At 35.8% G+C, this 27254-nt stretch overlaps 1 protein-coding gene across 1 annotated transcript in view; it reads left to right on the forward strand.

Moving 5' to 3' along the window:
• Positions 1-7607: 7607 nt before the first annotated feature.
• The window catches only part of LOC110223812 (receptor expression-enhancing protein 5), a 43137-nt gene continuing 23490 nt past the window's right edge, over positions 7608-27254 (forward strand). The window contains exons 1-2 of the mRNA XM_021009506.2: positions 7608-7954; positions 8926-9019. Of these exons, the coding sequence (XP_020865165.1) occupies positions 7837-7954; positions 8926-9019 (212 nt within the window). The 5' untranslated portion in view covers positions 7608-7836. The remainder of the gene's footprint in view (positions 7955-8925; positions 9020-27254) is intronic.

Below are 27254 nucleotides of genomic sequence, written 5' to 3' on the forward strand. Positions count from 1 at the left end.
ATTCAAAGGATTACAATGAGTCTCAACTCTTCCAGTTGTGAGTATTTTCAATACAATTGCTTTTTTTTTCTCTCTCTCTCTCTCCATTAATTGGCAAGAAGGATTTTCTTTGGGTAGAATATTTACTGAAGGAGAAAGACTCTTTCCAGAATTTGATGCTTTGTTTACAATAGCAGGATGTGTGAAGTCAAATAAATGCCCTGAATCACTGCTTCTCCATCTCTCCATGGAGTCATTTCCATTGACTCCTGTCAAAGAGAACATTTTTTCCTTGTAAAGACCAGCTTTACAGGGAAGTAAGACACAGAACCACCATTTATATTCATTGAACCCAAAGAATATTGGGGCAGGTGAGTCTTACCCTGTATGATATGATACAGTCTTAAAGAACAGTGTTGGAAAGCTTTCAAGAAGATCTCTATGTAGTCTACTGGAATCAAGCAATGGCTTAAGTGTCTTGGCACATTAGGGACTTTTACTATAATCTTTCAGTACATATTTTTTGTTATTGTTGTTGAGTCAGTTATTTCAGTTATGTCTGACTCTTCATGACCCCATTTTTGAGTTATTTTTGGCAAAGATACTTTCATCAGATTTGGCACAAAGAGGGAATAACATACACATTCAGTTAGGTATAGAAATCTGGAAGGGGAAAAGAAAAAGAAATGGCTAATAGAAAGGAGGGCAGGTTGAGGGAGGTGGTGGTCAGAAGTAAAATATTGGTGAGGATAGGATGAAAGGAAAGAGAGAGCAAAGTGTAAATATGGGGAAAATGGAATGGAGGGAAATATACAGTTAGTAATCATAACTGTGAATGGGAACAGAACGAATTCTCCCATAATATGGAAGCAGATAGCAGAGTTAATTAAAAATTAGAATCCTATAATACATTGTTTACAAGAAACACATTTGAAGCAGAGAGATACACACAGAGTAAAAGTAAAAGGCTGAAGCAGAATGTATTATGCTTCTGCCGAAGTTAAAAAAAAAAAAGAAGCAGGGGTAGCAATCCTGATCTCAGACAAAGCAAAGGCAAAAAACATCTAATTAAAAGAGACAAGGAAGGAAACTATATTTTTCTAAAAGGTGCCATAGACAATGAAGTAATATCAATACTAAACATATGTGCACCAAATGATATGATTCAAATTTCTAAAGGAGAAGTTAAATGAGTCACAGGAGGAAATAGACAGTAAAACTATTCTAGTGGGGGACCTCAACCTCCCCCTCTCAGAATTAGATAAATTTTACCAGAAAACAAACAAGAAAGAGGTTAAGGAGGTGAACAGAATTTTAGAAAAGTTAGATATGATAGACCTCTGGAGAAAACTGAATGGGGATAGAAAGGAATATACCTTTTTCCCAGTGGTACATGGCACCTACACAAAAACTGACCATGTATTGGGGCATAAAAACCTCACAATCAACTGCAGAAAGGCAGAAATATTAAATGCATCCCTTTCAGATCATGATGCAATAAAAATTACATATAATAAAGGGCCATGGAAAGATAGTTTAAAATTTTATTGGAAACTAAATATTCTAATCCTAAAGAATGAGTGGGAGAGCAGTACACTCTTTAGGGGGCAGCTAGGTGGTGCAATGGATAGAGCACTGGCCCTGGAGTCAGGAGGACCTGAGTTCAAATCTGGCCATGTGACCCTAGGCAAGTCACTTAACCCCATTGTCTAGGAAAAAAAAAGAATGAGTGGGTCAAAAAACAAATCATAGAAATAATAAATAATTTCATCAAAAAGAATGACAATAATGAGACAACATATCAAAACTGGTGAGATGCTGCCAAAGCAGTACTTGGGGGAAATTTTATATCTCTAAATGCTTACATAATAAAATAGAGAAAGAGCAAATCAATGAATTGGGCATGCAAGTAAAAAAGCTAGAAAAGGAACAAATTTTAAATTCCCAATTAAACACCAAATTAGAAATCCTGAAAATCAAAGGAGACATTAATAAAGTTGAAAGTGAGAAAACTATTGAACTAATAAACAAAAACTAAGAGCTGGTTTAGGAAAAAACCCCAACAAAACAGATAAACTTTTTGTTAATTTGATGAAAAAAGAAGAAAACCAAATTATGAGTATCAAAAATTGAAAGGGTGAAGTCACCACCAATGAAGAGGAAATAAAAGTGATAATTAAGAATTATTTTGTCCAACTGTAGGCTAATATATCTGGCAATCTAAGTGAAATGGATGAATATTTATAAAAATGTAAATTGCCCAGATTAACAGAAGAGGAAACAAAATACTTAACTGCATTTTAGAAAAAGAGATTGAACAAGACATCAATGAACTCCCTAACAAAAAAAATTTCCAGGGCCAGATGGATTTACAAGTAAATTCTAACAGACATTTAAAGAACAATTAATTGCAATACTATATAAACTATTTGGGAAAATAGGAAAGAAGGATTTCTACTAAATTCTTTTAATGACACAAATATGGTGCTGATACTTAAACCAGAAAGAGCCAAAACAGAGAAAGAAAAGTTATAGACCAATTTCCCTAGTTAATATTGATGCAAAAAAGAATTTAAAGAAAATGCTAGCAAGGAGATTATATGACCAGGTGGGATTTATATCAGGAATGCAGGGCTGGTTCAATATTTAGGAAATCAGCATAATTAACTGTATCAATAATAAAACCAACATATATCATATGATTGTCTTAATAGATGCAGAAAAAGCTTTTGACAAATTTCAAGACCCATTCCTACAAAAAACATAAGGGAACATAGGAATAAATGGAGCTTTCCTTAAAATGATAAGTAGTATCTAAATAAAATCATCAGCAAGTATTATCTGTGATGGGGATAAGCTAGAAGCTTTCCTAATAAGATCAGGGGTAAAACAAGGATGCCCATTATCACCTCTATTATTCAATATTGTACTAGAAATGTTACCTTTAGCAATAAGAGAAGAAAAAAGAAATTGAAGGAATTCTTGAAGGCAAGTCAGAAACAAAACTATGGCTCTTTGCAGATGACATGATGGTATACTTGGAGAATCCTAGAGAATCAATTCAAAAACTACTTGAAATAATTAACAACTTTAGCAAAGCTGCAGGATATAAAACCTACATAAATCATCAGTATTTCTATATATTACCAACAAATACCGGCAGCAAGAGATAAAAAGAGAAATTCCATTTAAAATAACTTTAGACAATATAAAATACTTCAGAGTCTACCTGCCAAGACAAACTCAGAAACTATATGAACACAATTACAAAATATTTTTCACATAAATAAAGTCAGATCTAAACAACTGGAAAAGTATCAATTGCTCATGGGTAGGATGAGCCACTATAATAAAAACGACAATTCTACCTAAATTAGTTTACTTATTCAGTGCCATACCAATCAAATTCCCCAAAAAATATTTTATAGAGCTAGAAAAAAATAATAACAAAATTCATCTAAAAGAACAAAAGGTCAAGGGAACTATTGAAAAAATGCAAAGGAATGTGGCCTAGCCATACCAAACCCAAAGCTATATTTTAAAGTTGCAATCATCAAAATTATCTGATACTGGCTAAGAAGTAGAGTGATGGGTCAGTGAAATGGATTAGGTACACAAGATGCTGTAATTAGTGGCCATAGTAATCTAGTGCTTGGTAAACCCAAAGACTGCAGCTTCTGGGTAAAGAACTCACTATCTGACAAAAAACTGCTGGAAAATCTGGAAACAGCATGGCAGAAACGAGGTATAGAACAACATTTTATACCATATACCAAAAAAACATCAAAATAAGTACATGATTAAGAAATAAAGGGTAATATCATAAGCAAATCAGAAGAGCAAGGAATAATTTTACTGACAGATCTACAGCAAAGGGAAGAATTTATGACCAAGCAAATGATAGAGAACATTACAAGATGTGAAATGGATAATTTTGATTATATTAAAGTTAAAAGGTTTTGTAAAAACAAAACCAATGAAACCAAGATTAGAAGGAAAATAGAAGGATGGAAAACAATTTTTAAAGCAACTGTAAAAGGCCTCATTTCTCAAATATAATGAGAAGTGAGTCAAATTTATAAGAATTCAAGTGATTCCCTAATTGTTAAATGGTCAAAGGATATGAATAAGCAGTTTTCAGATGAAGAAATCAAAGCTATCTATAGTCATTTTAAAAAATGTTCTAAATATTGATTAGAGAAATACAAATGAAAATAATTCTGAAGTACCACCTCATACTTATCAGATTGGCTAATATGACAGAAAAGGAAAATGATAAATGTTGAAGAAGATGTGGAAAAATTGGAACACACTAATGCATTGTTGGTGGAGTTGTGAACTGATCCAGACATTCTGGAGAATAATTAGGCACTATGCCCAAAGGGCTAAAACTGTGAATACCTTTTGATCCAGCAATATCACTACTACATCCATATCCCAAAGACATATTAGAAAAAATTTTAAAGGGAAAAGGGCCTAGACATATAAAAATATTTTTGTAGTGGCAAGGAATTGGAAACAGAGGGGATACCCATCAACTGGGGAATGGCTGAACAAGTTGTGGTATATGAATGCAACAGAATACTCTTGTGCTACAAGAAATGACAAGCTGACTGATTTCAGAAAAACTTGGAAAGACTTACATGAACTGATGAAAAGTGAAATAAGTAGAACCAGGAGAACATTGTATACAATAATAGTAATATTGTGTCATGATCAACTCTGATTGACTTAGCGCTTCTCAGTAATACAATGTTCCAAGACAATTCCAGAGGACTCATGACAGAAAATTCTATCCACATCCTAAGAAAATACTAATGGAATCCAAATGTAGATCAAAGCATACTATTTTTACTTTCTTTATTTTTTATGTTTTTTTCCCTTTTATTCTATTTCTTCTACCACAACATGACTAATATGGAAACATGCTTTACATGATTGCACATATATAACGTATATCATATTGCTTACCATCTTAGGGAGGGGGAGGGAAAGGTGGAAGGGAGAAAATTTGGAACTTAAAATTTTATTTAAAAATATATATTTAAATTGTTTTTTCATGTAATTGGAAAAAATAAAATACCATTTATAGAAAGCAAGAAGATTTAACATAAGAATTCGTGGTCCTTTAGCCAGTAGAACCATCACAAATCTGTCTTTACTAAAGAACACATTCTTGAAAAGGATGAGCACATTCAGGCTGGAATAAAGTAATTGACATGGAACTCAATGTTTCATTTCAATTTGAATAAGGAATATCGACTCCAGGGATAAGACTAGTGTTACAAGGAAGGATGGTACAAGGCACATCCTCCTTTGTTGGAGTATTTTTTTTTCATTTTGTCCTGAGTAGTAAATGAATATCTATTGCAGATATAAAGAGAAACCATTAGTTATGAGAAAAGTCATTTAATGGACAGGATTTTATGTCACTCATACTTGTTTTCTTTCACTGAGTTCAACACAATACAATTGGCCTAGACTGTTTCAGTTTTAAGTATTTTGAGTCCAATTAAGATGTTTTTCTTTCTCTTAGTTGGCAAGAATGATTTATTTTTGTAGAACATCTACCCAATGGTATGTGTGATCTCTTGTTTTCTCGGAGGACCTTTACAATTTGTCCTGATTAATGAATAAATATCTATTGTGGATACAAGGTGGAATTGTGATAATGAGATAAGCCACTCAGTGAGTAAGATTGTGTTTCATTAAGATTAATTTTCTGTCTTTAAATTCAATACATTATATTTGGCCTAGACTCTTCCAGTTTTGAGTATTTCTGGTCCAGTTACAACTTTTCTTTCTCCATTAAAAGGCAGGAAGGCTTTCCTTTGTATAGAACACTTCCTCAAGAAGAAGAACTTTTCTTGGGAAAAGAAACACTAAAAAAACTTCAAAGGACTTGATGCATGGGGATATATGAAGTTAAATAAATGTCCTGAATCCCAGCAAATTCTCTGTCTCTCTGTGGAATGATTTCCATTTACCTGGGAAACATATCCATGTAGAGCCCTGGCCTAGCTTTAGAGGAAAGGAAAATACAGAACGCCCATTTGTTTACACTGAGTTCAATGGAATATTCAGACAGGCAAATCTTACCTATATGTCACAACACAGCCTTTAAGGAGAATGCTGGAAAGCTTTCAAGAAGACCTCTATTGGAATAAAGCAATGGCTTTAGTGCCTTGGAACATTCTTTGACAAAGGGACTTTTGCTGTTATCCTCATAGTATAAGCACATTCAGCCTGGAATAAAGGAATTGACATGGAACTCAATCATTCCATTACAATTGAAATAAGGACATCAACTCCATGGACAAAACTAGTACTACAAGGAAGAATGGTATTGGATACCTCTGGTTTTTTTTTAGGACCTTTTTAATTTATCCTGATTAATAAATGAATATCTATTGTGGATAGATATTTTTTCACTACTTCAATGCCCCAAGTACATGCACAGCCTACACTTAGGTCACATGAAAAAGAAAACTCTCATTCACTCATGAGCTTACATCCTACTGGCTGATTCTATCTAACATATATAAAGACTGCTGATTTCAGCAGATAGTATCATGATATGACAGAAAGAATCCCTTTGACAATCAGAAGACTAGAGTTTTAGATTTTCAGCTGATGAACTGTGGACAAGTCACTTTGCCTCCCTGGATCTTGGTTTCCTCATTTGTAAAATTCAGAGAAGGGAACAGGGAAGTATTCTCCTAGTGCCCTTCTAGGGTTTTAGTTTTTATGTGTATACTATATAATATACTGTGTATATTTGAAGGTGACTAACATAAACAAAGTGTTTAAGTGTTCTCACAATGCTCTCACTTGGTTAAAAAGCAGGACTCCCAAGTACATGTTTTAGATAAATCTGTATATTCAAGTGTTCAGGGTTGTTTTTTGAACTTGCTGCAAAGGCTTATTATTCCTTATGACAGCCAAGTAAACTCAACTGTGTTCATCCACTTCTATTCAAAGCAATATCCTATAGGAGCACACAGAAACAATGAAGCACGATATACTTTAACTTCTCTTAAGTTTTAGTCTGGAAAGGATACAGTTTCCTAGAGAAATTGTAAGGGATGCTGGAAGCCTCCTCCCTATGTTTCCAAAAAAAAAATTCCTCACTTTATAAAACCTTAGTGCAAGAAGGCAGCTCTCAGCCTCTAAACCATCACCCTCCAAACATACACAAAGCTCAGGTCCTAAATGATCTTTTGAAATATTTTGTCCTGTCTCTTCCACCCCAGTGAGAAGAGGTACTTTTAATTTGTCTTCCCAGACTTTCTCTCGTTATCTCAGTCCCTCAATAAACAGCGTTTTGGAAAGGTCTGTGCCCACCAGAACCAGCTACAGACTTCTGAAGATGCCCACTGGCCTATGTTCCCCAGTGGTCTTACAAGCAACTACCCCCAGGGAAGAGCAGATCTTACGGCTACTCGCTCTTCAAGGGAAAATCTGTGGCTTGGCTGCTAGGCTGGTGCCCCCATCTTTAAGAAGAGACAGCGGCTGTGTGGGCATCTGGACTGGGTGTGGTGTTTGCAGCAATAAGGGTGGGGATCAAGGGGGGAGGGGAGGAGAAAGAAGGGAGGTGTGCATTGCCGAGAGGTTGGGGGAGGAGAGCTGACGCTTCCTCTCTCTGGCGACGCTGCTTGAGCTGCTTTCTGCTTTTGCAGCTGCCACCCGCCACCACCACCCCCCCGCCACCACCCCTGTTGGGTTAGCTAGTTTGCAAGGAGCCGCCTGACTCTTGAGGCCTCAGCACCAGAAGCTGCAGCAAACCCCAAGGAAGAAAAGGAACGTACTGGGAGTCTGCGGAGCTCGAAAGAGCCTGAGCCCAGTGCGGTCTGCGCCATGTCGGCTAATATGAGGGAGAGGTTCGACCAGTTCCTGCACCAGAAGAACTGCATGACCGACCTTCTGGCTAAGATCGAGAGCAAGACTGGGGTGAACAGATCCTACATAGCGCTTGGTGGGTCCTTCTCTGCGGAGAGCTGTTCCTCCACCCTGGATTGTCCATATGCTTATAGCTAATTATTTAAAATACTAATTCGAAGACTGGCCCTGACCAGCTCAGCACCTGCTGCTAAAGTGCAATTTGGGAATAGGGTACAAGAGGGAACAAGGGGACTGGGTCGAGCATAGGATGTATTTGGACCGGAGCTGGGCAGGGGGAGGGGAGTGGTGCTGCTGCTCCTGCTGCTATCCAGGGGCTTGCTGGTGACTGCTGACGTTGAGAAACAGCCTCTAGTAGAGACCGAGGAGCCGATTAGAAGCCTTAGCTCCGGGGTTACTACAACCCAGCCCGCTCCCTTCTGGCCTCCCTAGTTAGGCTTAGGTTGCGTGTGGTTCTGGGGATCTGAAAGAGGGTGAGTCACTCCCCACCACGGCCTGGTGGAGCCCTGAAGCTCGGGGGAAAACCACTGCGAAGCGCTCTTCTGCGCTCAGGTTTCCGCCTAGGGGAATGTGTGACTGAAGAAAAAAGGGTGTAGTAGGAAGAGGAGCTTCGCTGGGGGAAGGGCTAAATTTGAGGGTTTTTTTTTTCTCTTGGAGGAGGGAATTGGAAAGTACTGGGGCGCTGACGTGTCAGACTCTTCCTCTGCCTTGCTGCCATGTATCACTTTATGTTTGCAGGTTTGGCGCTCCCTCAACCCCTGCAGCTTCTCCATGCCCTTCTCTCTTCCTTCGCAATCTGAGGTGCGGGCTGGGGTTCACTGACTGATCAGCCTCCCCAGACTCCACCCCTTAAATTTCACTGAATTAAGGTTCTGAGCCAATCGCTTACTCTGTTTACTTTTCTTTCTTCTTTTACACCTTGAGGAAAATTCCTGGAACTCAAAATTTTGCTTCTTCTGAATGCTGGTGTGAGGAAAGCACGAGCGAAGAGTGACCCCCTAGTTATCCTTATCCCTGACATCTTTTCATTTTGTTTCTCTTCCTCAGGTATCATCGGCTTGGTGGCTTTGTACCTTGTGTTTGGCTATGGAGCCTCTCTGCTCTGCAACCTGATAGGATTTGGCTATCCAGCCTATGTCTCGTAAGTGGCTCCACCCTCTTCTCTCCTAGTTCCTCCCCATCTCTGTGGGGTGTGTGGGAGAGCGTCCATCCATCTCTAGGGACCTACACCCCTTCAACTGAATAGAGGGTAGAATTCCTCCTTCGAAAGGCCTGCTCTTGGATAGCAAAAGATCCCCCGAACTTTGTAGTAGTAGCACTTTGCATTTATGGAGCCCTGCTCATCTTTATTATCTTACTTTTTCCTCACAACAATGATGGTCCTAAATTTAAATTTTACAGGTGGAAAAACTAAAGCACATTGTAAATCTAACATTTTACACAGTGAAGCCTGAATTCAAACTTGGGCCTTCTGATTTCTAGTAGTGCTTCCTACTAGGTTTAGTGACAAGTTGTAGATTTCATTCGAGTGGCTGGGTAGGGAAGCAAAGTAGCACTCGGACAGTATTTTAAACTTTTACTAGTAGAGAGATCTGAGCCGGCATAGAAAGCTCCCATAGTTATTTTAGTGTATTTTATCTCTCCGCCTCGGTTTTCTCCTCTGTAGAAGAGAGTGTTGGAATAGCCTCTGAACTCCCTTCTAATTCAAGATCTATGATCCTGTGATATGAGTGTTTTGGTATGCATGGGAACTTACCCACACTTTATATCCATATACAGCAAAATCACCTTTTATTAATTCAGAACTAAGAGATACTGACTGGATTGAAAGTCTTATTTGAACTATGAAAGCAGTTTGCATATTAATAGTATAAGTTAGGATAATGCTAAAATTAAAATATGCTGTTTAAATACTTTGAAAAACACTTTACTAGCAAACTTTATGCAGTTAGCTAATGTGCCTATTACAAATGATTCTTATTAACACAGATCCTGAAATTACTTTTTGCTAACATTTTTTAACCTAGGTTGTAGTCCTATATATTAACATGGAATAAAACTGTAACTCTCTAGAAAATGTTCCACACTTACATGACTTGACACTAATTCAGATGGGAATAACATTCTCTCCCTTTCAAGTTGACTATACAATCTTTCCCAAAAGAACAAAAAAGGCTTCATAAATTTTGTTAATTGTATCTTTACAATATCTCATAAATGTGAATAAGGATAGTTAACTAAAGACACAGAAAGTTAAAGAACTTGCCCAGATTGTACATCGTGTCACTGTTAAAGCTGGAAATAGAACTAAGAATATTGTGACATTTGGACTAGAGTTACATCAGACCACTGGGAGTCTACTAGACAGCACTGAGACAAAAACAGCCTGTGCTTTGCTTTAAGTAGTTTCCAATTCAAACAGGAAGAGTAATTACATTAATAGTAATTGTGTTAATTTAGTAGAGGCTTCTCGATCTTTATAGACACCTGGGTGTCTGAATCTGAAAGTAGATGACCTCTGGTAATCCGCTGTGGGATATTGCATCATATATGAAATTTGTGATATTAGTTTTCTGGGATGCCAGCAGCCTTCTCACCCCCTTCTGTGGTGCCTACTGTAGTAAGAATCCATAGAGCTCTGGAGTATGTTTCAAAGGATTTTAAGCTATAAACCAGGGTAAGAAAATGGGTTTGGATTTCAAACCAATGGAAAGATGCTGGAATATTAGCCCCCAGTAAAATGTACTGTGTTAACTGAAGTATGCAGGTAGCTGTGATTCAGAATAGCCTAGGAAAGCTTTGTCTATCTCTGTCAGTGACGTAGACCTCTAATATTGTCCAGTAGCATTTCTTCCTTGTAGTCATACTTTTGCTTGTTTATACTACTTTCTCCTTATCAAAAAGGCAATATGGAAATATTAGTGGTCTCGTGACCAGTGGTTCAAATGTCATCTCTGACTAGATGTGTGGCCATGAGCAAATCACTTACCCTCTCTGAGACTCACTTCCCTTATTTGAAAAATGAGGATAATAAAACTTGTAGTACCTCCATCATGGGGTTGTTGTAAAGAGCAAATGTATGTAATGTGCTTTGCAAACCTTAGAGTATTATAAAAATATTAGTTATTATTGTTATTTCTCAATCTCTTTTTCCTCCTTTTCTTCTTCATGTATCTACATGCTGAATTCCCCATAAATAGATGACTTCATTGAAATGACATCCCTTTACAAAAAAAATACATAGGTTAAAACTGAATAAATTAATAATCCATACTTAGGTTTTATACAGATTAGATTGGGGGGAGGGGTAGGACCTGTGTTTGTGCCAATGTGAATATTTAACCTTTTTAAATGGAAGAAAATTAAAGAAGGGAAAAAGTCTTGGTTTCTAAAAGTTCCCAAAGCTGGCTTTTAAAGCTCCAAATTTATTCCCTGACTTGGCCATTAAACCATATCCAGGATTCCTTTTTTTTTTTAATGGAAGGCAATTAGCCTTTATATAGCATCTACTATTGATAGACATTTTACAAATATTTCATTTGATCATCACAACAATTCTGAAAGGTAGGTACCATTATTTTCACAAATTTTAACAGACGAGGAAACAGGCAAACAGAGGTTAAGCGATTTTTCCAGAGACACATAGCTAGTAAATGTCTGGGGTTAAATTTGAACTAGGGTTTTTCTGACTTGAGGCCCCAACACCCTATCTACTGCAAGTACATAGCTGCCTCAAAAACTATATGTGTCACTAAAATAGATGGAAGAACTAGAAATATCCTTATCACTAATATCAACATGTTTATTAGAAGTGGTCAATACCAGGCTGTATGAAGAAGGGTCTATTTTGTTTAAATTTGCATTCATTTTTTAAAAATAACAGTGTGAATTTACAAGTTACTTGGGACTTAACACTTTATTAAAATATTTTATGATCATGATGAAGCAAATCTAAAAATTACTTTTGTGGATTTTAAGCATGTAAATAGCAAGGTGATGGCAAAAGCCACATTCTTTACCCTTGGGAACTGCTAGACCACAAAGATAGGATGGTCTGCATATCTACAAGGTCCCAGCTGCACAAGCAAATTTCCCAGCCTGGCACAGACTGTCTGGAGCCTGTCTTGACTCTCAAGGACACACAGGGAGTCCAGTTATGTCAGCTGGTGGGAGGGGGGGAGACACTTTATCCTTGAACCATTCAGGGCCTCCTGCATGCTCTGAATAAACAGACAAGTTCAGGGGACCCCTTAACAGTACCCAGAACTTTACTATGTTTGTGTGTGTGTGTGTGTTTTTAATGAGCTTTGAATTACAGACTAATAATGGGAACTGTTGAGGACTGTTAAAGGGGCCCCTGAACTTGTCTTTTTGAGTTGCCATATTTTCCAGAAACATTGGACCCAGAGTATGCAAGACATCCTGAATGTGTCAAGGATGAAGGCCTCCTACCACAGCTGACATAATTTGTTGTTTGCGTCTGAAACTGGACTCCCCTGTATGTCCTTGGGAGTCAAGACAAGTGCCAGACAGTCTGCACTAGGCTTGTGCAACTGGGCCCTTATAAATAAGGAGACCATCATATCTTCATAGTCTAGTAGCTCCTAAGGGAGAAGAATTTGGTTTTTGCTGTTGTCTTGCTCCTTTCCTTTGGGTGGGTTTTGTCCTTTTCCCACCTTTGCTGCACCATTCCTCTCCCATGTCATGCCCCTTATAGTGGAGTTTTGTGTTTCCTCCTCCTTCCTTTGTCTTGCTGTCATAAATATGCAAACTTCTGTATTAATTACGAACTCTTTGGGTTCCACATGCATGTTCATTTCTCTTGTAATAAAACTAGTTTCATGTAAGTTTTGTGAAGTTGTGACTACCACTGACAACATATTCCTAAGATACTAGCTGCCTCCATGCTTACTTTTCTGATAATTCTTACCAAGATAACTGAGATAAATCAGTTGTGTGGTTGATATCATGCTAGTGTGAGCAAGAGTGACAAGCAACCTTGTAAACGATGTTGATAATATTCTTAGTGTTTTCCTGAAATTCCAAAATCTATCTACATTTCTATGGTGTGCATTATTGAACAGAGTTCTACTTTTATTTGATCTTAACAGAATTAAAATATAAAGCAGTTGAAATAGGAGTGAATTATTTTACGCAATGAATAAGAGAATATGATGAGAATTTCCTTGGTGACAGAAGCTTTTTTCATTCCCTTTCTACATTTTTTGTGAGCTTATTTCTTTTAAATTATCTTTTTTCATAATGAGCATAACAGTAATCAAAAAACAAATATTTCAATATGCAGAGAACAAGAAATAAGATTGTTTAAGAAACTGAACTTATGTTAGTTTTAAATATATATATATATATATATGCACATATATAATTTACTTTGTTAAGGCCTTTTTTTGAATTTATTAAGATAATCATGTGGTTTTGGATATTTTGTTTTTAATATGATTAATTATGTTTCATTTCCCCACCTAATATTGAACCAACATTTCATCCTAGGTATAAATCCAACTTGTTCATAATGAATGATTTTTTTGGTTCAATTACTGTAGTTTGATAGGATTTTGTTTAAAATTTTAAAAACCTATATTTACTAATAATATTAGTCTATATTTTTCCTGTGCTTTATCTTTTCCTGGTTTAAGTATTAGGACTAATTTGCCTCATAAAATGAGTCTAATAGAAGCTCTTTCAATTCTCAAATCTCAGTTCTCAAGAAAATTTCTCAGTTTTTGAGCATAATTTGTGTTATGTTGACACTAATTTTTTTAAATGTTTGATAGAATTCTCCTGTAAATCCATTAGGATCAGGAGGTTTTTCTCTGGCACTTTCTTTACATCTAATTCTATTTCTTTGTTTTCTGCTTTGGTAGCATATGACTGAATCACAGGTTCTGATAATTCTTTTTATTTCTTCTGGCTTTGTTGTGATTTCACTTTGTTAATTTGCTTTTTTGTTGATTTAATTTTCTGCCCTTTTTAAAAATCAGATTGGCTAAAAGCTCATTAATTTTATTAGTCTTTTACAAGAACCTGATTTTATTTTTATTTATCATTTCTTTAGTTTTCAGGTGTCCAGTTTATCTGTTTCTCTAATTTTCACTATCTCTTCTTCTGTGCTTATTTTAGGTTTCTTTATTTATTGACTTCATAATTTTTAAAAATGCTTATTAGTTTATCAATCCTCTTTTTCTATTTTATAATGCATGTTTTTAGGGATATAAATTTTCCCCTGAGTAAAGCTTTAGCTATAATTCTGAAATTTTGTTATGTAGTTTCATCATTATCATTTTCTTTCACATAATTATTAATAGTTTCTGTGATTTAGTCTTTGATTCCCACATTATTTAGGATTTCATTGTTAAGCCTTTATTTGGGTCTCTGTCTTTTGTTTCTGTTCCCTGAACAGATTACTATTTTTATTATAGTGTGGTCCATAAAAGATAGGGTTATTGTTTAGGCCATCTAATATTTATTTGCAATATATCTGTACTCTAAAATATGATATTTTTAAAAACACTTCCATGTGGTGCTGAGAAATATACGTATATAATCTTTGGCAGTTCCTTTTTGAAGATCCCTTAAGTCTTCAGCAATTTGTTAAATTCTAAATTTTCTCTTTTGCTTAAGTTATATTTGTCCAAAACTGAGAGAAAGGCATTAAAATCTCTAGCCTCTATTGAAATATTGTCTTTGTCTTCTTGAAATCCAGTTAATTTTCCCATAATGAATTTAGATGCCAAGATATTTGGAACATATAAGTTTAATGGATTGTTTGCTGTCTGTGGCTCCTTTCATCATAATACGGTTTCCTTGTTCATCTCTTTTTCTGTTATGAATTTTTGTTTTTGCGTTAATTACATGATTGTAACTCCTGCTTTTTTAAATTCACTTGATGCATGGTAAATTTTGTTCCAATCACTCAGTTTTATTCTATGTATGACCTTATAGTTTGGGTGTATTTCTTGTAAGTAATTAATTGTAAGAGGTGATTTCCTTAACCAGTCCCTCACTTTTTTTATTTTGTTGGATTGTCTAATCCATTTAATAGTTATGAGAGTTAGGGTTATATTTTCTTTCATTTGTTTCTGATATTGTTTTCTTCCAAAATTAGTATTTTCCCTCTTTCCCTTTGTAAACACAGTATTTTGTCTCCAGTTATTTTTGTTAATCTATTTTTAAAGCAACCCTATTCACCCAGACTCTTCCCCTCACCTGCGAGCTCCACCCCAACTTCTGTTTGTTTTACATTTCTCTAGTTTGGAATTTTGCTTATCTTGTTAATTCCTTTTTCCTTCTTCCTTCTAACTAATTATCTAATTCTTACCCTCTATTTTTTCTCTCTGTTAAGTAGTTAAGTAAAATCCTCTTTTCTCTTCTTCTCAACATGTTTTATTTGTTAGTTTTTTATTTCATTTTTGGTACTTTTTTTCTAAAAAGTATTTCTTCCTTTTTTATTTTTTTACTTTACTGTCTGAAAAAGCATACATTATATAAAGAAGAATTTGAACTCAGGTCTTCCTGACTTAAGTGCAGCACCAGATTCTCTGTGTTATGTTGCAACTATAAATATTTCCTAAATCAGATTGTTCATAGATATTTGCGATATCACACACAAGATTCCTTAAGCACACAATGGATAAAGAGAGGCACTGATCATGGTGAAAAGAATACTGGATATTGAGTCTGGGGGCCTGGATTTGAATTTGCTCTTTGTTATGAAAATGAAAATGGGATATACAAAGAAAATATTTTAATTAGGATAATAAGAGAATGGTTTAGAAAAATCTAACTCCCAAATTTCCCCTTCTTTATTACCTCAAAAAAATTATTGTTAAAAGAGAAGTATTAGTTGCTCAGCTCAAACTTTTCATGGTTAGCCATCACTATTTCAGTTGTTTTTTTTAAAAAATCTTTTTCATGTAAATACTACCTAATGCTTTAAGAAAATAATCTTTTCCAAGGTGGAGGAATTTGAACCACAGGGACAGAGCTTTCAAAGTAGTGTTTTCTATTCTTCAGTATCAAGAAAATGTTATCTTGGTTGAACATGTTTTATATTAAAAACAAGATCCAGCATTTTTACTGTCTGTCAATTCTGGACTTTAAATGCATTTTTCTTTTCTTTTCTTCCTTCCTTCTTTTTATAAATAATGTATGTCATTATGGACTATTTTCCAGAAATGTTTTTTAATGATAGAAAAAGTGTTAAAAGAGTGAAACTACTGCTGTCCTCAAATGCCTCAAGCCATTTGGTCTGTATGGTGTTCCATGTACAACCTGAAGAACTCTAGGGAACCTTCTTTGTCATGCTTCCAAACTCATTAGGTGGCATGTGGAAAATTGTGAACGTAGTATGTTGCTTTGTAGGGATATTATTAGTTTCTTTCCTAGTAGGGAAGTTAAATGATGGTATCTAGAAATATTTTCTTTTATGTTTATTACTTAATGAAGCCCTAAAGAGAAAAGGACCTAGCCTTCTGGGAAGAAGTAATTAATAACCTAAGCAACTGTCTTTTTTAAAAAAATACATTTCTGCAACCTTTTGCATTAAAGATTTAGATGGATTTTATTACAGACCTTTCCCTAAATCACTCTTTTTAAAAAAATCGCTAATTCTCATTTATCTGTGTTTGACCTATCCCATTTCTAGGATTCTTCACTCCTCTTCTTGTTTGGTTGGTTTTTTTTGTTTGTTGGTTGGTTTGGTTTTTTGGTGAGGCAATTGGGGTTAAGTGACTTGCCCAGGGTCACACAGCTGGTGTCAAGTATCTGGTCTGAGCTCTGATTTAAACTCAGATCCTACTGACTCCGGACTACACCACCTAACTTCCCCCACTCTTCTTCTTTTTTTTTTTTTTTGCATGGTCCCAACTACTTCCTCTGCTCAGTCTAATAAATATAATACAGACTACATTTAAATTTGCCTTCACCCAACTGAACTAGAGGGAAAAAACTGTCTTAGAGATTCCTTTAAATGTAGGGTTTGAAAATATTACCCCTTTTCATAGGTAAAAGAAAAACTAAGAAACCAAAGTTATGAAGTCATATGTGAATCAATGATAGAATTCTGAATAAATTCTAGATCTCCCTGTACCTCAGACAATGTATACTACTACCTACTAAAGCACTGCTGTTCTCAGTCATTCATTTTTGTAATCTTGAAACTTGATCCTTCCCTTTCCATACCCCTTTCTCAAATAAATGATCAGTCACTCATAAAGCCCTTTTCATTTCTACTTCAGAAATTTCTAACATTCAGCTCTTTTCTATTACTTCTGTTAACACCCTATTTCATATTCTCTTTACCTTGTCTGGATTATCATAATAACTCTCTCTCTTATCTTCTTGCCCCTCCAGTCTCCTATCCACTCTACTTTTCTCCCCCTCGCCCCCCAATTCATGTTATGCACCACTGTCAGATTAATTGTTCTAATATACAGCTCTGATCTTGTCACTCTCTGCTCAAAAAATATGCAAGGGAGCTTACTAAATATAAATCAATAATTCAGTTAATTGACAATATCATAGTATGTTAGGCGACTATTATGTGCCAGGCACTGTACGATACTACACAACGCTGTGCTTTGAGGAGACAAAGTCAAAAAATGAAACAGGCCCTGCCTTCAGGGAGGTTACTTTGTATGAAGGGTTGTTTTGGGGTGAGGAAATGTATACATATAAGAACAAAATATATACAAAGTGTGTTTGCAGTAATTTCCTAGCCCTAATCAGCTTCCTTATCCTATGCAAGTTATGTTAGTTTTTCCTAAAAAGGTATTGAAATTGTCGAGATTTGGTTGGATCGAAGGATTAAAGGCTCAGGCTGTTGATATCATATCTTCTTAGTTTCCTAAGTACAAAAGAACCAGAGGAGCTCCAGTCTATCTCTGAAGTTTAGCTTGTAGACCATAATAGGCAACTCAGAGGCAGGGGAGCTTTGCGTCGTAGGATCACCCCTCAATATCTTAATGCATGTCCTTGTTAAATATCCTTCCACTGCTTTGGCTGGTAACTTCCCTTTGGTTGACTGTTATAAGAGTTACAAGAGTTTAATTTCATTCCAGAATCAAACCTAATCTACCAAGGGACTGGTCTGAGTCAAGCCTCGCTCAAAACAAGAAACGACAGATGAAAACAGGTAGACAAGACACAGGATCTCTTAGCAGTGGGCAGAAATAGCAAAACTATGAGAAAAGTATCTGTGTAACTCCTTTAGCATTTTAATTTAGATGCTCAAGGTCCAATCCAAAGAGGAAAGAAGTTAGGCTGTTGGTGGATTTTATAATTTTGTACTTCAAAGTTATTATACACTCATACATATAAACTTATGCAGATAAATTACAACTACATTTATTGAACATTGTTAAGATATTGCTACAAAATGTGATTTTTGTTAAATGATTTGTATGTAGATACATGTGTGCCAGACATAAGTGATAAATTAATATATAGTTGTGCCAAGTGAAATTAGCACTAGACTTGGAATCAAGCCATGATTCTGACACATACCAGTTGACTGATTATAAGTCATTTTAACATTTGTCATTTTTGAGCCTTAGTCTCTTTACATGCAAAATGGGATAATACTCTGTCTCAGTGAAGTGATTTGTAAATTATAAAGAACCATACAAATAACATGAAAAGCAGAAAAAGAAAATTCAGTAGAAAATTGTAACTACTATGTATGGCTTGTTTTAAAGAATATGTTTAAAAGATAAAAATAAAAGTAAGAAAAGAGGGTTATTGAGACATTTTTTTCAAATGCACAGAGGAGAACAGAAGGAAAGCCAGAAGGAATCACAGACATGCAGGACAGCTTTGAAAGCTACAGGTTAAATTTATTACATAATTTAAAAGAAAAGCAAACTGTACATAATAGAGATCTGCAATTTGATATGCAATCTTTTTTCTGTTCTACTATATATATGGAAATGCCCACTTTATTTGGTGTCTATTGAGTTCCAAATAAACACAAAATTAAAAGAAACTAAATGTGAGCTAGTATAAATAATTTATACCCTAAATATGTTTGATTATTCCTCTATTTAATCCTTCCATCTTAAACTCTAGGGTAATTAAAGGGTATGTATATATTCTTATTAATTAATGTTATTATAACAACTTTCTCATTAATCAGTTAGCTTGAGCAGCCCCTACTCCATTTCATCAAATATTATTTACTTAGTAAACTAGAGAAGTTTCTTTTCCTAAAGGCTTAAATAAAAAAATAAATATTAAAATTTTTCAATTATTTAAATAAATATTAAAGCCATTGAATATAAATTTAATGATGAAATAAGTAATAAACAATGACATAGATAATAATTTACAATATTCTACTTGTGAGAACAATTACAGCCAGTCAACCTGAAATCTTTCCTACAATAACAGATGACTTAGTCTTCATTTGTTCATTTAGTTCACTCAGGATAACAAATAAGTCTCTTTGCTAGAATTGTTTTCATCCTGTTTGCAAGATAAAGGTTATAGTAGTTTCATAACGAAAGAAAGAAGATATCTTCCTCTTTCTCTTTTCTCTCTAAATTTCTGTCCATAATTTACAATAAAACAGTAGCTTTAGTTTCTCAAAAAGTAATCTCTCTCCAGCTTCACTCCTTATAAAAGTCTTATTATAATGTTTCTTCATAAAATAAGTTTACAGTTCTAGCAAGGAAAAAGTTTCTCATCATTTTTTTTCCTACTACGGACTCCTAAAAAATCTTCACGGATCAAAGTCAAAACCACAGACATTCTCCCTGACTCCATAGGGAGAAACATCTCTTTGAATGACAGTAACATCTGTAACTTTGGTTCCTACGCCCTTAAGGACATAGTAATAGTAACAGACATAGTAACATAGTAATGAAGTCTTGAGATTTTTCAAATAGGTGCTGTGCTGTGATTTTATGGAACTATTTAAATGATTAGAACCAAATTTTTTTTTTAGACAGGCCTAAAACTGTTCATAGACAAGGCCTAGATCCCTCTCTGCATCATGTTCATATATATCCTCAAACCTGTCCTTCCCTTAATTTCCCTGTTTCTCTTGATGTCATTCAGACTCATGACCCTCCCTCTTCTCATCTCTATGTAGCCAATTGCGCAGTCTGGTCTTTTCTGTCTCCGCAATTACTCTCACATCTGGTCCTTCTTTTCAACTCCCAGTGTTATGTCCCAAGTTCAGACTTTATTTCTTTTTACTTAGACTATTGTAAGAACTTCTGTTTTGGGCCATGTCTGAATCAGGCCAATCTAGTGGTTCAGGTTTACAATTAAAATGAAATGAGACACTTGTAGACCAGTTAAGAAAAGGTAATTTTTATTCAGCCATAGAACGGAATGGATATTCAACAAAGATACACTGGCTATTTTGCTTCAGCTACGTAAGGAAACATGTCTGTTCTGCAGGGTATGTAGGATTAGAAGGGTGTGGTGACTCACATGGGATATTTGATAAGTCTGAAGGGCGCTGAATCCCTGTGAGCTGGACTTCTTCTGCTCTGGGCAACTAGGAATCCATCTAATTGGCTGAAGCCTTAGCCCCCTAGACCAATCAAGTCTCAGTGAAAGCTCAGTGAAAGCTTCCCTGTTATTTTTTTAGGGAAAATTAGCCCACAGCATACATTCTGGGGAGTGAAATCAAGTGGTCCTTTGGAAGCATTGCTTACCATAAGGCTAGTGGAAGTGACAGAATTCCAACTGAACTGTTTAAAATTCTAAAAGATGATACTGTTGAGGTGGTGCACTTAATATGGCAGCAACTTTGGAAAACTCAATAGTGGTCACTGGTTTGGAAAAGGTCAGTTTACATCCCAATGCCAAAGAAGGGCAATGACAAAAAATGTCCAAACTATCCAACAATTGTGCACATTTCACACACCAGCAACATTATGTGTGAGATTCTGCAAGCTAGGCTTCAGCAGTATGTGAACTAATAATTACCAGAAGTACAGGCTGGTTTTCTTTTCTTTTTTTATAGTCTATGTATACTTTATTTAAAAAACAATAACAAATTTTCCCAGAATTTCCCAGATTAATTTTATGAATTGGCAAAGTATTTTATTTTATTATTTTTTTCAAAATTTTCTTAGAATGTTTATCAGAGAATCTGGTTATAGTATTTATCTGCAGACATACTTGAATGAATTTAATAACAAAACACCTTTATAGTGATTTTCCTCTAAGCAAGATTTTATTATATATGAGAATTTGATGCAACTTTTTAGCTCTATACTTGAATTCTATTTTTTAATTTAATAATTTAATATTTCCCCCCAATTACATGTAAAACACAATTTTAACATTCTTTTTTTTTTTAGTTCCAAATTCCCTTCCTTCCCTCTCACCCTCATTGAGGAAGAAAAACAATTTGATATAGGTTATACATGTGCAATCACGCAAAACATAGTTCTATGTTAACCATGTTGTGAAAGAAAACCCAGACCAAAAAAAGAAAAAAACCCAAGAAAAATAAAGTTAAAAAAAGTGTGCTTTGGTCAGCATTTAGACTCTATCAGTTCTTTCTCTGGAGATGGATAGTATTTTTCATCATAAGTCCTTCAGAACTGTCTTGGATCATTGTATTGCTGAGAATAGCTAAGTCATTCACAGCTGATCACAGTATAGTATTGCTGTTAACGTTGTACAATGTTCTTCTGGTTCTGCTCATTTTACTTTGCATCAATACATGTAAGTCTTTCCATGTTTTTCTGAAAGCATCTTGCTCTTCATTTTTTATAGCTTAGTAGTATTCCATCACAATCATATACAACTTGTTCAGCTATTCCTCAGTTGATGGACATGCCCTCAATTTCCAGTTTTTTGCCACCATTAAAAGAGCTGCTATAAACATAAATATAAATATTATAGGTCCTTTTCCTTTGTTTTTTTTTTAATCTCTTGGGAATATAGACCTAGTATTGCTTAGTCAAAGGATATGCATGGTTTTATAGGCCTGTGGGCATAATTACAAATTGCTCTGCAAAATATACAAAATCACCAACGGTGCATTAGTGTCTCAATTTTCCTGCATCCACTCCAACATTTGTTATTTTCCTTTTCTGTCATATTAGCCAATTTGATAGGTCTAGGGGTGGTTGCTCAGAGTTGTTTCAATTTGCATTTCTTTAACCAATACTGATTTAGAGCATTTTTTCATATGACTATAAATAGCTTTGGTTTCTTAGTCTGAGGGTCCTTTGACCATTTTTCAATTGAAAAATGGCTCTTATTTTTATAAATTTGACTCGATTCTCCATATATTTGAGAAATAAGTTCTTTATCAAAGAAACTTGCTATCAAATTTTTTCACAGTTCTGATTATTGTGTATTTCTCTCCATCCTATTCCCCTCCCCATTTATCCTACTTTCTCTCTTCTTTCACTCTGTTCATCCTCAAAAGTGTTTTGCTTCTTTTCCCAGTCTGCCCTCTCTTCTATCACCCTCTGTTCTTTTAACCCTTTGCCCTCCTACTTTCTTGTAGGGTGAGGCAGATTTCTATACCCAATTGAGTGTGTATGTTATTCCCTCTTTGAGCCAATTCTGATGAAAGTAAGGTCCACTCCGCTCCATTTCCTTCATAGTGCCCTCCACCATTAAAGCCCTTTCATGCCTCTTTTATGTGAGATAATTTATCCCATTCTGCCACTGCCTGCCTTTTCTCCACCATTTTGGCTCCACCCTACAGGCTGGTTTTCAAAGAGGCAGAGGAGCTAGAGACCAAATTGCCAACATTCACTGGGTTATGGAGAAAGCAAGGGAATTCCATAAATCATCTACTTTTCCTTGATTGACTACACTAAAGCCTTTGACTGGGTGGATCACAACAAAATGTGGCAAGTCCTCAAAGAGATGGGCGTACCAAATCATCTTGTCTTGTCTCCTGAGGAACCTGTATGCAGGCCAAGAAGCAACAGTTAGAAACAAACATGGAACAACTGATTCGTTCAAGAAAAGAGCATGACAAGACCTTTTTTATTTAACTTACATGCAGAGTACATCATGCAGAATGCCAGGCTGGATGAATGAAAAGACAGAATTAAGGTTGCAGGGACAACCTCAGATCAACAACTTGTAGACGATACCCCTCTGGTGGCAGAAAGTGAAGAAGAATTACTACACCTCTTGATGGGGGTGAAAAAGAAGAGTTTAAAAACTGGCTTGAAGCTTAACATTAAAAAACTAAGCTCACAGCATCTGGTCCCATCACTTAGTGGCAAATAGAAGGAAAAGAATTGGAAGTACTGTCAGATTTTATATTCTTAGACTCAAAAATCACTGCAGGCAGTGACTGCAGCCATGAAATCAAAAGATATTTGCTCCTTAGAAGGAAAGCTATGGCAAATCTAGATAACATACTAAAAAGCAGTGACAACATCTAGTTGATAAACGTCTGTGTAATCAAAGCTATGGTTTTTTCCAATAGTAATGTATGGCTGTGAGAGTGGGACTATAAGGAAAGCCAAGTGCTGCAGAACTGGCACTTTCAAATTGTTCTGGAGAAGACTTTTAAGAGTGCTTTGGACATTAAGGAGGTCAAATCAGTTGGCACTTAAAGAAATTAACTCTGACTCTTTATTGGAGATACAAACACTGAAGCTGAAGCTTAAATACTTTGGCCACATAATTTTCCAATTTTCATTGGAAAAGACTCTGATGCTGAGAAAGGTTGAAGGCAAAAAGAGAAGGGGACAGTAGGATGAGATGGGTGGATAGTGTCATGGAAGCAATAAACATGAGCTTGGCCAGACTTTGGTAGATAGGGGAAGACAGATGGGCTATGCACCATGCTATGGTGCATGACTGAACAACAAATACAGCTGGGTCTTAGGAGAAGCTAGCCTATTCCTACCCAGCTTCCTAATTGAACTTCTTGCCTCCAGTCTATGCTCTCTTCAGTCCATCTTCTATTGTTTAAATAATATTCTTAACGTACCTTGTTTCAAATTCTGCTTTGGATACTGCACACATTCTTGAAGTAAAAGTTGTCAGATAATAATCGAAGAATCTTCAGTCCACAGCTATCACTATTCTCTGCTGTGGGGAGCATTGGTGAAGGGGTTATGTTGCATTCATTGAATTGTTTTATTCCCTGGTAACTATCTCTGCTCCCGGCTGGATGTATTTTATCTTACTAGTCCAGTATCTTTGATGACCATTGACCATGGGGAGGGGGATGGTTGTAGAGGATAGTCCCCCTCCCCACCTTGCTGCTCTTTAGTAACGGGTGAAGGGTTCTGCTTCCACCAATGGCTTCCAAGTGCTAGATTATCAACCGCCAAATGGCTGGATGTTTTTACATAGAGACCCAAGGAGCATGACTGATTCTCAGCCAATTACAGTTTACTTCTTGACCTAATTGGAGAAGAGTTCAAACTAGATAGATGTTACAGGGTATAGATAGATGCACTTTTTATAATGTATGACTCCATTCAGAGGTGAGAAATAGACATCTTATTTTCACAGTAAATCCTCACTATGCATGATTATATCAACTGTGATTGCATCATTTGAGCTTGGGGGGTGGGGGTGGGGAGGCATTGGTCTGGAATCCCTTCCTCCCTTCTTGTAAAATGGTGATAGTAATGATGTGCCTACTATTAGGTAAAATCTACCGCACACATTTTTTGTGAAGCTTATGAAATAATATATATAAAGTATTTTTCATATTTTAAATACCCAAATGGATCTTTTATCTCTTTGATTTGAAGCCTCCAGTGATACATATTGCAATTATCAGTGCCTTCCAGTCCTATATAACTCCTATTCATGTTTTCTGATGAGTTTACCACAGGGGGTACACCCAATGTGCTAGAGTTCTTCTTTGCTTTCTCTTGACATTGTAAAGTTATCAGTGAAGCTCAGAGTCACATCCATCGTCCTTCTCTTTCACCATCTGACCAGTTCATCTTTTTTGACAATACATTTCTTTGATGATAATCTTTACTCTGATTTTTTTTCATTGCTACTTATTTTTCATGTGTTGCCCATTATTCACACACATTATGTGCTTCTCCATTTCCCTCTGAGTTCCCTCCATTTTTAATTCTTTTCAGTTTAATGTATTCCACCACTCAGATATACAAAACAAGTAGTAGAATAATGGCATTAAAAAAGATGGGACTTTGTTTCATGGAGAGGTTTGGAGTCATTAAAAGAGGCTCCCAGTTCCCCAAATGCAATCCAACCTACCCTTTTCTCCCTATTCAATTTTGGGCACTTCTTAATGTCTTTCTAATATTTATGCTGATGGACAAGTACTTTAAGTTATACATTGAATTGCATGTCATAGTCTGGACAAAAGGCACTCTTCATCCATTTGGTTTTTCTTATATGGATCATTAAGTGGTTATGGATCTCTTCTAGAAGACTCTAAAATGTTCTGGGACTTGATACACCTAGCAGAATATCATCTGCAAATAGGAGCATATGGAAGAACTCATTATACATGAGGAGGCGCTCCTCCCCTGGATCTTTTCAGTAACGGCAGCAAATATTTTTGCAAGCGTATGTCTTCTTGTTTTATGCCTCTTTGGATTTTAATAATCAGAGGGTCACTAAGCAAAGTTATCCTTGTTGTCAAATCTTTTAAGAAAACTTTCACAATTTTGATAATGCCTGTCTTGTTGTGGGGGGGAAGCCTAAAGGCTTTTAGGGCAATGTTTTGCCATGCCAAATCTAGTTGGTTTTTTTTTGGTTGTTTTTTAAAAGACAACAAATAATAAGCACAGTAAGATGTTGTATTCTCTATGTCTCTCAGTCAAGTTGTTGTCTACTGTGGAATACTGCTTGCAAAGCCTTCCTGTTTCCCCTGAATACTCATCAAGGATGTTCTAAATATGTGTCTAGATTATTTTCATTAAAAATATTATATGAATGAGAAGTAAGCATATAGGTTGATAACTATTGATGTTCTCTTAATTGACTTTTTTGGTGTTAGTAAGGACTGAGATCTTTCCCCCCATACCTTTGCTATCTTCTTTCCTTTGGATGCTTCATGAACTGATACCTCAATGCCCTTAAAACTGTGTCACCTCCAGCATGAATCTCTTCTAGGTATTATTGGTCCATTCCACCTGCTTTTCCCATCTTTGTTTCCATTTCTCTCTTTTTTGTTGTTCCATTCTCTCTTTTCCATTGTCCCATTTCTCTCTTCCATTACTTTTCTATAAGTACATCTACAACTGTGATGTCAGAGTCCAAATATGATGGTTCCACTTAGTGAAAAAAAAAGTCTTACATTTTTAAAAATGCATATCTTTCTATATTTATTCTGTTTGTTGCTCTCATTCCAGTTTCATTCTTATATGCCCTTGACTTAAATGACTCTGCTCAGTTGGGTCTCTTGCCTAGTTTTCTTTAAGCTGGTTTTATCTACTATTGTTTCTCCCTGTTTTGTGATATGAAGCATGATATAATGGACAGAGAACTGGCCTCAGACCCAAAACTTGAACCTCAAATCCTGCCTTAGCCATATACTGGCTGTGTGGCCCTGAACAAATCATTTAAACACCAATGCCTTATTGAACTCTAAAATTGTAAGTTGCAGAGAAGATGTTGACTTACATCAGTAAGAGTTTTCTCATCAAAGAGTTTTCTATATCAGTTTTAAAACTGATCGATATCAATTTAAAAAATCTAGTCTCTATGTTTTTTCCTACACATAATCTTTTATCATCCTGGAATCTTGATGCCAATCTGAAATACCCTGGGGTATCCTGCCCAATGGGAGATGTCCCCCTCAAGATTTGAAGGTTGGGGTGCCCCAGGGAACAAAATGACTTTTTTCAACTAATTTTGGCTCTTTTTAATATAATATTTAATTTCAATTTTGGTTTCTTTCCCCACCCTGGTTCCTGATTCATCAAGGGCTGGATATCTCTCAGGGATAGCTATCTTCCTCCTCTTCTTCATGGGACCATGGTGAGGTGGGAAGGAGGAGATCCATTCCACTCTTCCCTTAGAGATTGAGATTTTCAAGAATTCTAATTAATTCAAGGCTTGCTGATAGAAGTCCTGGTTTATCCAGTTCAACTACAAAGGGGTAATACTTTCTAGCCATGCCTCCAGGGGAATGACCACTTGAAAAAGAAAGCACTGGTGGGTTCCTGTATAATTTTTAAAACTATTTATATCTTAAATCAGTGTTGTTTTTAGATTCCATATCTGTCTGATGGGTAATTAAGTCAATTTTGCTAATTAAGGTACTGTTTAGGTTCTTTTGTTTTTCTCTTATGGCCATTGATTTATATTAGTTAAAATTCTGTAGGAAATTTTGTAATCTATGTCTGTCCATTCTTCCATCCATTATCCATTTTTTTGCCATCAATAACATATTTAAAGGGATAGTTGTTTAAAATAGA

Source organism: Phascolarctos cinereus, unplaced genomic scaffold, assembly GCF_003287225.1.
Source record: "Phascolarctos cinereus isolate Bilbo 61053 unplaced genomic scaffold, phaCin_HiC Scaffold_4;HRSCAF=312, whole genome shotgun sequence".
Lineage (NCBI taxonomy): Eukaryota > Metazoa > Chordata > Mammalia > Diprotodontia > Phascolarctidae > Phascolarctos > Phascolarctos cinereus.